Genomic DNA, 12581 nt, shown 5'->3' with positions numbered 1-12581 from the left:
GCGGATATGATCATGTGATATTTATAGAGTGTGTGGACAACGGTTTAGATCGAAACGGTCAGGGTGTCGGGACCAGAGGTGAGGGATGGACAGGTCTTGCCCTCTGCTTCGCTCTGCACTGAACTGTGGACAGGACTGTCTCAGTTCAGGATGCTAACTGCTTGTGTGCATTGTTTTTTCCCTCTCTGCACATTGGGTGTCTGCAGGCGATTTTTGGGTTTCTTTGTTTTGCGGCTGCCCGTTTGGCGATGAATCTCAAGGCTGCACACGTTGGACTTTGGTTCTAGAGGAACGTTGTACAGATGCGTACACTGAAATTGAACTATGTGCCTATGATTTTGATTGCACCTGCGTGTGTAACATAAAACTCGACTTTGCAGTGTGGGCTTGGCAGCAACTTGTCCAGCTGTAACACAACCTCCCAGGATTCCTATTCTCAGTGCCTGGTCGGCGATACCTGAGGGACACAGAGGAGAGGAGCTGGAGATCACTTGGATGAGCGTCTCAGCAATAACAGGCGAGAAGGAGGTGGCTCAGACGTAATGACCTGATAGTTTATTACCACATACACCGTCTCACTGAGGAGGTTCACCTGGTTCCTTATTAAACACAACCTGTAAGTAATAAATATTACAAAGGTTTTTTGAAAAACTTGCTTATTTTGTCAGTCATTGGATGACTAAGTCTTGGCAGTTTCTTTTTTTTCCCCCCATTGGTATATAACATCTGTGATACAGCATCGAGTACACAAATTCAGCACAATACAAAATAATAAACAAGCTGAGCAAACATCAATCTACTGTTTGTTTTTCTTTAAAAAATAGAACAAAAAGAAAAACTAAATTAAAAATTTAAAAATGAGAGAGAGAGTAGAGGAAGGACTGACCCCATTGTTAGGAGAAGGGGAAAGATGGTTAACGCCCAGTTAAACTGTAAACACGCAACACAAACCACTGGGAACGCTGTCCGCTGTGTCCTGGGTATAGACCGTACAGTCAGCGGGTGCACTTCACTTAAACATGGCTTCAGTTGCTGAAATCAAGAGGCAGAAGGGGACTGGAGAGGGGGACAGTTGCCAGGGTGGTCTTGTAGGGCCACACTAGTGTGTGTGGGGCAATCAGGCCTTTGTACCTCACTCCTGCCTTCCTGGGGTGCAGTCAGCACCCAGAGCAGATTCTGCCCCACGCCCTTGAGTGCCGGAAAGCATTAGCTGGGCTGAGGGGGGTGGGAGCTTCACCCACAGGCCACTCTGGCCCTTGGTAGGACAGAACTGCTCAAGTCCGAGCCACAGAAGGGTGCACTGTGTCAGGTGGTGAATGTGGCCCACTGACATCCAGCACACCCCTCCCTGTCCTACCACTAAACCATGCTGCTGCTCTGGGAGAGAGCTACGACCCGAATCCAGCTGGAAATGGAAGGTGGGGGAGTGGGTGTAAGGAAAGCTGCTGCCTACACTGAAGGGTGGCTGGGCAGAGCTCAGAGCTCCCAGACTGAAGACCGGTGCTGAACTATCCTCCCCCAAGGGTCCCTATCAACCCCCACCCCTTCCCTGCTCTCACACCCAATAGTTCTGTGGGATCTTTAACGTCCGCCCGAGAAAGTGGGGGAATCTTTTGGGGGGGGGTGGGGGAGAGGCAGACGGGGCCTTGGTTTAACGTCTGGTCCGGAAGACGGTGCCTCCGACAATGGGGCGGGGTTCTCAATAACTGACCGAGCCCCCCATCCTCCCAGGGGCGAGGGGGAAGGGGGAAGGTGGAGAGACCCAGCGTTCTGGTGTGCCCCAGGACACCACAATCTTGTCGGAGGCTCGCTGGCAGTCTCTTGGAGAGTAACTTGACTTATTGTTTCCCAATATACAATAAACCCCAACCCACCCACCACAACACATAACGTAGGGAGAGCTGCTCGCACACCCACCAAAGCCAGGGAGAACAGTGACACAGCGCCTGAGGTCGAGGGTGTGGGGAGGGGCGATTAGCCCTTTGCCATTATCTGCCCCTCCCCATCAGCGCAGCTTACAAACACAGCCGGGGAGCAGGGGTGAATAGGAGGGAGGGAGGTCAATGGGAAACAGGGAGGGGGAGGGTATTTGGGGAACCCGGCGCTGCTGGCCAGGAGACAAAGTGAACAGCGGCCTCTTATGGAGATGCTGATGTCCACACACAGTGGCAAGGAGCTGCGGTGATGGATGGAATGCAGCGGGGTGGGGAGCACTGATACAAAAGTACGACTGACCAGTATTCTCTCAGGCTTGATCTCACTGCGCCCTCCCTGGAGGCTCTCATTGTGTTTGAGAGAGGGGCACCAGCGTGCAGCCGTCAGAATCTGGAGTGGGGAACAAGCTGCCTCTTTGTCCGGTAGGTATCACCTACCCCTCTCCCCAGGCTGATGAAGGGGGCAAAATGTTTGTTCAGATTTTCAAGGGGGTTTCCAGCGTGATACAGATGCTGGAGGTACTCCACAGATCAAGCAAAGCACGGAGGGAGATGGACAGGCAACATTTCAATTCCTTCCACTCCTCCAGTATCTCTTGTTCAGTGCTAAAAGCATTCCGTGATTCTCCTGTTCCCTAGAGCCGGATGTCCCCTGTGCTCTCTCCACCCCCTCCCCCATGTGCTCACTACCACAATGGATGGGAGGGTGAGGGCGTGCAGACACTGCCTGCAGTTAGAGAGAGCGACAGAGACATGTCTGTTGTAGAGATGCCATCTCTCCCATTTCCAGTGGGTGTACAGGGGCTCCCTGATCTCAGAATGGTCATAGGTCAGACATTCTCCTTTAGCTGCCTCTTCGTCCGGTAGGTACCACCTACCCCTCTCCCCAGGTTGATGAAGGGGGCAAAATGTTTGTTCAGGTTTTCAAGGGGGTTTTCGGCGTGATACAGGCACTATTGCAGAGGCAGCATTGTTGACAAATCTGAGTAGAGAGATTGTTTGGGGGGAGGGAGGTGGAGGAGGTGAAAGCTTTGCAAGAGGTGGCCAGGATCAAGAGGAACTATTAAAGGGGAGCAGAACCAATTAGAAAATTTCAAAGAGCTGGCATGTGTTCAATGGGCTGAACAGCCTCCCACTGCGATGTACAATATAGCAGTTTGTACAGGACAGGACAACCCCTAATCAAAACTGTCCCCTTCTGTTCACCTCACAACCCCACCCCACAGAGTGCAGAGGCCAATCCCACTGACACTGATTGGTGGGTGGAGGGGCTGTTTCCCCACTAACTTTACAGCTGCTCTGGGGTCCAGCCTCACGTGGGAGGGACTCTGGGATCTGAGGTTACAGATGACTCCTGAAAGATTCAGAAGCTCAGGTTTTAGTTGGGTCAGGTGGCCATGGCCAGATGCTGCGAAGTCTGGAGCATCAAAATTGTTTGGGAGTACAATGCCGCATGTTTCCGTTAAACCAGCCAGAGGGCGAGTAAGTAAGAGGAGGGACCACATGGCAGAGTCTATCCTGCGGGGCTGGAATATGGAATCCCAAATGATTCACAGCTCAACACCGCCCTCTCTGGCTGGAGGTGGGGTGGAGCAATCACTGAGTGACTAAGATTCACCCCCAGTGCACGTCCCAGCCACCTGGCCTCAATACTTATCTCCTCGGCAAAACCCTCCCTGCACCCAATGTCCACGTCCTGCAGGCTCGGGGAAGTCTCCCTCGTCAAGGGGGTGAGAAGGTGACAGGAGGCACAAGGGCGCAGCAGGTAGACCAGGGACCCTGATCATTGGTCACTCCTGGGTTTATCAGCTCCCATTCCGATTCCCCCCCTTGCACCCCCCCCACACTGAACGCAGCTCTCTGGATGTCCCCTCATGCCTTGAAGTCAGAGAACTTCCCACTGTGGATATAGGCAAAGCCAGAAGACTTGGATCTAGGATATGGGGGGGGGGGGGGATTTAGAGAGGATCAGCAAGTGGGGGGGGCACTGAGCAGTCGGAGAGAGGGTGGTGGAAGAAGAGTCAATGGAAGTCATTTCTATTGCCTGGGGAAGTCTATGGGCCACACACTGGGACAGGAGTGCACACTGGCAGGTGGCAGTCCAAGTGGTCACTTCCTATGCTATGAGTGTGATTCACAACTGATTCTGCAGATGCTGGAAATCCTCAGCAACACGCACAAAATGCTGGAGGAATTCAGCGGGTCAGGCAGCACCTATGGAGGGGAATAAATAGCCAACATTTCCGGCCGAGACCCCTCACCAGGAATAGGAAGCGGAAGTCGGAATAAGAAAGAAGGGCCAGGCTTTTGCTCCCTTCCTGTCCAGTCCTGATGAAGACTAGAGTCTTAGCCTGAAATCCTCTCCACAGATGCTGCGTTCCCCCAGCATTTTGTGATTCTATGTCTCTGTAAGTCCTCAGATGCTGTTGGAGAGGCCACTGACACCTGGAGGCCTTTACACAATATGCATTAAGTGAGCGTTGAGGCAGGGGTTCGGAAAGATCCCACTCCCCATCAGGGAAGCTGCTCCCAGTGCAGATGGAAGGCGGGCTGGCGAAAGGGGGAGAGGGAAGGCCGGGGCATTACCTGGAAATGAAAGGGCACTGTACACATGGTATGAGGTTGCAGTATCCCTGGACACTGCTGAACTTTTGGCAACACTCATGTCACTGCCCCTGGGTGTGTGTGTAACCGTCTTGCTCACCGCAGGATGGCCCTGCGGATGACAGCTAATACCATTGCTGTTGCTCTCCTTGGACAGCTGCCACACGGATCTCTCCCAACAGGTGGGGGGGGGGGCGGGGAGAGGAGTGATGGGTGAGCAGGGGTCGGGGTGAACTGGTGCTTGTGGGATTAGGTTAAAATCTCTCTTTCTCCACACCCCCCAACCACCACCCACTTCCCTAAGCTCTCATCTCCACATTTGAGCCAGAGATTGGTTGGGGGTGCAGGAGATAGGGTAGGGTGGGAGGGAAGAGAGGGGCACAGGAGGCTGGGGTTGGGAGGAAAATGGGCGCAGGAGGCTGGTGGTGGGGGGAATACAAACACACACTTCTGGAGCGCAGCCCTTGCCTTGTGGCCTGTGCGAGTGGGGGCGTGCGTAGAGGGGCGGCCCCACATCCCTACAACGACGTTAGCATTAGACACATAGTACAATAATATCGGGGAGGAGGTGGGACTGCTCCCGTAAGCGTTGGGTTAAGTACGAGGCACCAGGACAGGCACTGCATGCGGCGGCAGCCCCTCACTTCTGCGTGCTGACGGACTGTGGGATGGGCCTGGGTGGGATCATATCCAGCAGGTACTCGCGCTGACGGTCCGCCAGGGTTGACCCCTTCTGACTCCCGACACCGGCGTTCAGGTACGACATGTTGACCCCTGCAGAGGGAGAACAGGAGACAGAGGGTGAGAGGCGGCTCCCTCTCCTGACTGGACAAGGGCCTGTCTGCCAGCCAAATCCTCCCCCAGTGTGGCAGGTGTTGTGTCCGGTGCTGCCCCCCACTGGCTCACATGCCCAGAGAGACAGTCTTCACTGCCTCAGCCGACCAGGGAGCCAGGTGCCACTGGCTCAGCCGACCCAGAGAGATGGTTGCCACTGGTTCCAGCCAACCAGGGAGACACATTCATTGGCTGAGACTGCCCAGGGGGATGGTGTCCATTGGCTCAAACCTACCAGAGGTGGACGCAATGGTCGAAAATACCCAGGTAGATGGTCCCTGCCCACACACCCACAGAGGCAGAGTCCACTGGTGCACTGCATCCAAGGAAATGGAGCCCAATGGGCTAACCCTTCTGCAATGGCTGATGGTCCCTACTGACCACATGCCCCCAGGAGCCACAGGGAGTGGTTTGGCTTTGCCTGGTTCCATCATCATCCACGGGTGTTAGTGGGAACCCGGCTCCACAGATAAAAGTTCTGGAGTGGGGGGAAGGGCTGGGTGGCAGACTTAGAATCAACAATAATTCTATGAGCCTACGTGATGTAGGTCAGGACAGTGCAGCCCCATATGACAGTACCCCACCAGATCTGTGTGCATGGGGGGGGGGATTTATTCACTTTGGTCACACACAGTTTTTCTGCATTGCCCAGTGGGTGCCGGAGACTGAGAGTGGGAACATAAGGCTCTCAGGGTATCCCTTCCCCACTCAGGAGCCTGCCTGCCACACCTGGTGTCGATACCATGAGAACATGTCTGTCAAGACTTTGACCCTCAGACTCCTGGTATTCCTGGATCCAGAATTCCCTCCTCCTGGCACAGAAAACTCTCACACTAAATATGCCCACTGAGCATATAACACTGCAGTACAGTACAGGTCCATGATGTTGTGCTGACCTTTTAATCTATTCTAACCCTCCCCTTCTACATAACCCTTCATTTTTCTTTCACCCATGTACCAATCCAAGAGATTTTTAAATGGCCCTGTTGTACCTGCCTCCTCAACCACCCTTGGCAGGGGTTTCACTCTCTTGTGTATAAAGCTTACCTTTGACACCCCCTTATACTTTCCAGCAAACACCTTAAAAAGATGCCCCCTTCCACTCTGGGGGAAAAAGGTCTCCTGCTATCCGCTCTTGTCTCGGCACACAGTATCAAGTTTATTCCCCTCCATTGATACTACCTCACCTACTGAGTTCCTCCACCACTTTGTGTGTGCTGACAGGCTGGCTGGAAGCTCCCAACTCCGATGAACTTTGGAAGGGATCCTACAGCATGCAGGTGGGTGGGCTGTTTGTGGCGAGTGCTGTGGACACCCCCCCCCACCCTCGCCTGGTGAGTTAGTTCTCGGAACACGCATGCACCATTTTGTGCCAAGCTCCATTTACGGGCTGCTGGTCACACACCAGCCTCCCTTCCCTTTCCTTTCCTGCCAGGTATACCAGTCACCAGTGAACTGCAGGAGCATTCCATACTACCTGCGTACCCCACCTTCCCCGCACCAGGGCCAAGGGCAGCACCTCCCTCCCTGCCCTTCCCTTCCCTTCACCCCCTACCATGACAGACCAAGACGCAGGGATCAGGAACCAGAAAGCTTGTTGCAACTAAACCTTTACTACTGGTTGCATGAAAACTCAGGAGCAGTGAAACCTGTACAGATGGACGTCTTTATCAGTAAGCAGAGGCACTGATCAAGATACAGTGCACAGGGACGCCTGTGACTGAGGACTGAGAGAAAGAATTATACCCAAACATCGTATATTTACTGGTTTAAAGCAGGCAGTCCCGGGCACACCCACCCATGCCCCCACCTTTCAAACGAAAATTGGATGGTACCACATTGAGAGTTTGGGTCCAAGGAGACCGTCCATCGACAGGTTTCACTGCCCAAGAGCGAGCTGAAGTCACGAGAAAGAAGCCGGAAGGAGATTTGTGCCTTTGGTTTGAACGGCAGTGTTGTGTCTACCTGAGTTTGTGAAGTACGGCCTTCGTCCTCGGCTCTGGGCTCCGCTCCGCACTGCATGCTTACCTGGCATGCCTAAGAGACCACTGGCCACGTGGAGCTGGGGGCCCTGGGCAAAGTTGGAGAGCACGCTACGGGCGGAGGAGTGGAGCCCTCGCTGGAGAGACGACTGCGACTGAGGCGGCTGCTGTAAGAGGAGAGATGTGCTGTTAGTCGATGGTGGGAACAACAGCACAGGGGGAGCAGAGAAAGCCCAGAACTTCAGTGCCAAGTGAGGACAGATACCTGCTCCCCTCCACAGACTAATGTGAGAGTGTATGATGGGATGAGTAGAGGGAGATTCACCTTGTGTCTGACCCCGGGAGTGTGTGATGGGATGAGTAGAGGGAGATTCACCTTGTGTCTGACCCCAGGAGTGTGTGATGGGATGGTGAGGAGGGAGCTTCACTCTGTGTCTGACCCCGGGAATGTGTGATAGGATGGTGCAAAGGGAGCTTCACTCTGTGTCTGACCTTAGGATTGTGTGATGGGACAGTGTACAGGGAGCTTCACTCTGTCTGACCCCAGGAGTGTGTGATGAGATGGCGTGGAGGGATCTTCACCCTGTGTCTGTCTGACCCTGGAGGGTGTATTGGGATGGTGTAGAGACACCTTCAGTCTGTGTCTGACCTTAGGAGTGTGTGATGGGATGGTGAGGAGGGAGCTTCACTCTGTGTCTGTCTGACCCTGGGAGGGTGTGATGGGATAGTGAGGAGGGAGCTTCGCTCTGTGTCTGACCCCGGGAATGTGTGATGGGATGGTGTAGAGGGACCTTCACCCTGTGTCTGTCCGACTCTGGGAGTGTGTGATGGGACGGTGTAGAGGGAGCTTCACTCTGTCTCTGACCCCGGGAGTGTGTGATGGGACGGTGTAGAGGGAGCTTCACTCTGTCTCTGACCCCGTGAGTGTGTGATGAGATAGTGCAGAGGAAGCTTCACTCTGTGTCTGACCCCAGGATTGTGTGATAGGATGGTGCAAAGGGAGCTTCACTCTGTGTCTGACCTTAGGATTGTGTGATGGGACAGTGTACAGGGAGCTTCACTCTGTCTGACCCCAGGAGTGTGTGATGAGATGGCGTGGAGAGATCTTCACCCTGTGTCTGTCTGACCCTGGAGGGTGTGTTGGGATGGTGTACAGACACCTTCAGTCTGTGTCTGACCTTAGGAGTGTGTGATGGGATGGTGAGGAGGGAGCTTCACTCTGTGTCTGTCTGACCCTGGAGGGTGTGTTGGGATGGTGTAGAGACACCTTCAGTCTGTGTCTGACCTTAGGAGTGTGTGATGGGACTGTGTGGAGGGAGCTTCACCCTGTGTCTGTCTGACCCTGGGAGGGTGTGATGGGATGGTGTTGAGGAGGCTTCATGATTCTATGAAATGGCAGAACTGGCTCAAAGGACCCGATGGTGGACTCGTGCTCTTATTCCTTATATTCTTTTAACTGCTTTTAAAGCACCTCTGCTTTCCTGAATGCAACTGTACAATTACACTACAGTCTGGTGGTTTTACTGCTTCACAGGACGGGACTGCGGTGTCAATCTCTGCAGCGAGCAGCTACATCTCCTTAAAGCAGTCGCAGTTCTGCTTTTCATCACAGTTTGAAGTGGTCTTCTAAGAAAGACAACCCACAGCTAGGGTGATAGAAACATAGAAAACCTACAGCACAATACAGGCCCTTCGGCCCACAATGCTGTGCCGAACATACACTTACTTCAGAAATTACCGAGGGTTACCCATAGCCCTCTATTTTCCTAAGCTCCATGTACCTATCCAGGAGTCTCTTAAAAGGCCCTATCGTATCCGCCTCCATCACCATCATCCGCAGCCCATTCCACACACTCACCACCCTCTGCATAAAAAACTTACCCCTGATATCTCCTCTGTACCTACTTCCAAGCACCTTAAAACTGTATCCTCTCATGCTAGTCATTTCAGCCCTGGGAAAAAACCTCTGACTATCCACATGATCAATGCCTCTCATCATCTTATACACCTCTATTAGGTCACCTCTCATCCTCCATCACTTCAAGGCCGAGTTCACTCAATCTATTCTCATAAGGCATGCTCCCCAATCCAGGCAACATACTTGTAAATCTCCTCTGCACCCTTTCTATGGCTTCCACATCCTTCCGATACTGAGGCGACCAGAACTGAGCACAGTACTCTAACTGGGATCTCATCAAGGTCCTATATAGCTATAACATTACCTCTCGGCTCTTAAACTCAATCCCATGGTTGATGAAGGCCAATGCACCATATGCCTTCTTAACCACAGAGTCAACCTGCGCAGCAGCTTTGAGTGTCCTGTGGACTCAGACCCCAAGATCCCTCTGATCCTCCACACTGCCAAGAATCTTACCATTAATGCTATATTCTGCCATCATATTTGACCTATCAAAATGAACCACCTCACACTTATCTGGGTTGAACTCCATCTGCCACTTCTCAGCCCAGTTTTGCATCCTATCAATGTCCCACTGCAACCTCTGACAGCCCTCCACACTATCCACAAACCTCCAACCTTTGTGTCATCAGCAAATTTACTAACCCATCCCTCCACTTCCTCATCCAGGTCATTTATAAAAATCATGAAGAGAAGGGGTCCCAAAACAGATCCCTGAGGCACACCACTGGTCACTGACCTCCATGCAAAATATGACCGGTCTTCAACCATTCTTTGCCTTCTGTGGGCAAGCCAGTTCTGGAACCACAAAGCAATGTCCCCTTGGATCCCATGCCTCCTTACTTTCTCAATAAGCCTTGCATGGGGTACCTTATCACCTTACCTTATGCTTTGTTGAAATCCACATACACTACATCTACTGCTCTACTTTCATCAATGTGCTTAGTCAAAATCTCAGAAAATTCAATCAGGTGATCTCCTGGAATCTGTACACCCTCTTAACAAGGGCCGGTCTTGGAGGGACACAGGTAGAGGTTGTATAAATCCTTGGAGAGGTGACACTTGGAATACTCTTAATATTCTCACCTCACACCCATCTACCCAGCACCCCCCTCACCTGGCTTTACCTATCACCTGCTAGCTTGTACTCTCTGCTCCTTCCCCTCCACCCTTCCTATTCTGGCTTTCTCCCCCCTTCCTTTCCAGTCCTGATGATGGGCCTCTGAGTGAAATGTCGACTGTTTTTCCCTCTCCAGAGATGCTGCTTGACGTGTTGAGTTTCTCCAGCATTTTGTGTGTGTTGCTTGGAATATGCGGTGCAATTCTGGTCACCCAACTGTATGAAGGACGTCAGTGAGCTGGAGATGGGGTAGGAGAGATTCACGATACTTGGACTGCAGGGCTTGAATTATACGTATAATCTAGACAGACTGGCACTGTTTTCCTTGGAATGTAGGAGGCCGAGGAGTGATCTAATAGAGATTTATAAAATAATGAGAGGTGTAGACAGGGAACATAATCAGTCTTTTTGAGGGCAGAGAAGTCTCAAACAAGAGGACAGAGGTTTAAGTTAAGAACAGAATTAAAGGGAATATGAGGGGCAAGTTTATGATGGAGAGGGTGATGGATATGCGGAACGACCTGCTAAGGGAATTGAAATTGGTTTATCATTGTATTGGTTCCCAACGTCAAATGTTTATTCCCCTCCATAGATACTGCCTGACCTGCTGAACTCCTCCAGCGTTTTATGTGTTCTGCTTTGAAATTGGTTTATTATTCCACATATAGTGAGATGCAGATCAATGCATTGAGGTAGTACAAGGTAAAGCAATTATAGAATGCAGAATAAAGTGTGACATCTACAGAGAAGGTACAGTGCCGGTAAACAATAAAGTGCACGATCATACTGAGGTAGATTATGAGGAGGTGGGTACAATTACATTTAAAACATCTGGACAGGGAAAAGCAGGCAAATAGGGCTAGCATAGTTGGGCTGAAGGGCTTATTTCGGTGCTCTATCTCCCCACACAGGTAATGGACTCTGCAGTGTGATGTCCAAGCTTTACTGAGAAAGCTGCAAAGAGCTCAAGGCACCTTGGAACTCAAACTCGAAAAACTGAGGGTGGAACCCACTGCCCCACGGCCCCCAGCGTCTCTGCCCAACCTGCTCAGCCACAGGACAGGAGTCATCGAGGACTTGGGCTGGGTTAACGTGGCTTTACCTGCCGGAGAGGGTGGTGCCTGATGACTGGTTCGGGCTTGTTCATCACTGCACCAGCCGACACAGAGGTGGGGGAAGCTGACACCACGGCTGCCTGCTGCTGTATCCGCTGCTCGATCTCCTGTAGGGTGAAAGAGAAAGCAGCCAGCAGTTAGTTATCCGCATCCTCAGCCTGGGAGGCAAAACCACAACAGCTAAATGGAGAGAACGCATGGGCTAGTAAAGTACAGAAGGATCTTGGTGCTCTTGTGCCAAAACTTAGGAGGCTGGTGTAACAAGTGTTCAGCAAGGTCAAGGGCTCATTGGCCTTTATTATAAAAGGACCAAAGTTTAGACATTGCAACATATTGTTCCAGTTGTACAGAGCGCAGGTGAGGCCATGATCAGAGACAAGTCTGTGGTAATGCACGACAGCGTCCACACTACTCCACTGATGAGGCTGTGCAGGTGGGTTCGAAAACCTGACAGCTGTAGGAAAGTTGCTTTTCCTGAAACCAGTGGGGTGGGACAAAATGCTGAAAGAGGCAGCACTGGGGGAGTATGGTAGAACAGCGGTTAATGTAACAATATTACAGCGCCAGTGACCCACCCAGGTTCAATTCCACCGCTGAAAGTAAAGAGTTTGTACATTCTCTCTGTGACTGTGTGGGTTTCCTCCCACATTCCAAAGATTTACAGGCTAGTCAGTTAATGGTTAAATAGTTGTAATTAGGCACCACGGCCTTGTTAGGCTGGCAGGGCTTGTTACTGTGCTGTATCGCTAAATAAAAATAAAATTTAAAAAAAAATTATGTACATATATGAGTGAAGCACAAGTGGGGATGTTAGGTGGATCCAGGTGTAAGGGAGGTAAAGCAGGTAAAAGGCTGGGGTGCCAATGATGCAAGAAGCTGTGAGGTGAAAGGAGGAAGTGGCAAAGGGCTGAAGAAAATAGAACACTATTGGAGAGGATAAAGGGAAGTGTGGTGCTCAAGATTTCTAGCATCTGCAGTCTTTCCTGTGTCTCCCAGGGTACTGTGCACAGTTTTGGCCCCCTTATTAAAGAAACAATACTGCAACATTGGAGACAGTCCACAGAAAATTCTTGA

General features: G+C 51.7%; 1 protein-coding gene across 8 annotated transcripts in view; it reads right to left on the bottom strand.

The window, feature by feature from the left end:
* Positions 1 to 539: 539 nt before the first annotated feature.
* gatad2b (GATA zinc finger domain containing 2B) overlaps positions 540 to 12581 on the bottom strand; it is a 141488-nt gene continuing 129446 nt past the window's right edge. For 7 of the 8 annotated variants that reach the window (XM_072281122.1, XM_072281129.1, XM_072281139.1 and 4 more), the window contains 3 exons: positions 11495 to 11614; positions 7338 to 7521; positions 540 to 5312 (listed from right to left, as the gene is read on the bottom strand). In XM_072281122.1, the coding sequence (XP_072137223.1) occupies positions 5179 to 5312; positions 7338 to 7521; positions 11495 to 11614 (438 nt within the window). In that variant the 3' untranslated portion in view covers positions 540 to 5178. The remainder of the gene's footprint in view (positions 5313 to 7337; positions 7522 to 11494; positions 11615 to 12581) is intronic. The other variant, XM_072281114.1, reaches the window with a different exon arrangement.

The sequence above is a fragment of the Mobula birostris genome, chromosome 2, assembly GCF_030028105.1.
Source record: "Mobula birostris isolate sMobBir1 chromosome 2, sMobBir1.hap1, whole genome shotgun sequence".
NCBI classification, from domain to species: domain Eukaryota; kingdom Metazoa; phylum Chordata; class Chondrichthyes; order Myliobatiformes; family Myliobatidae; genus Mobula; species Mobula birostris.
This window is presented reverse-complemented; position numbering and strand designations above follow the sequence as displayed.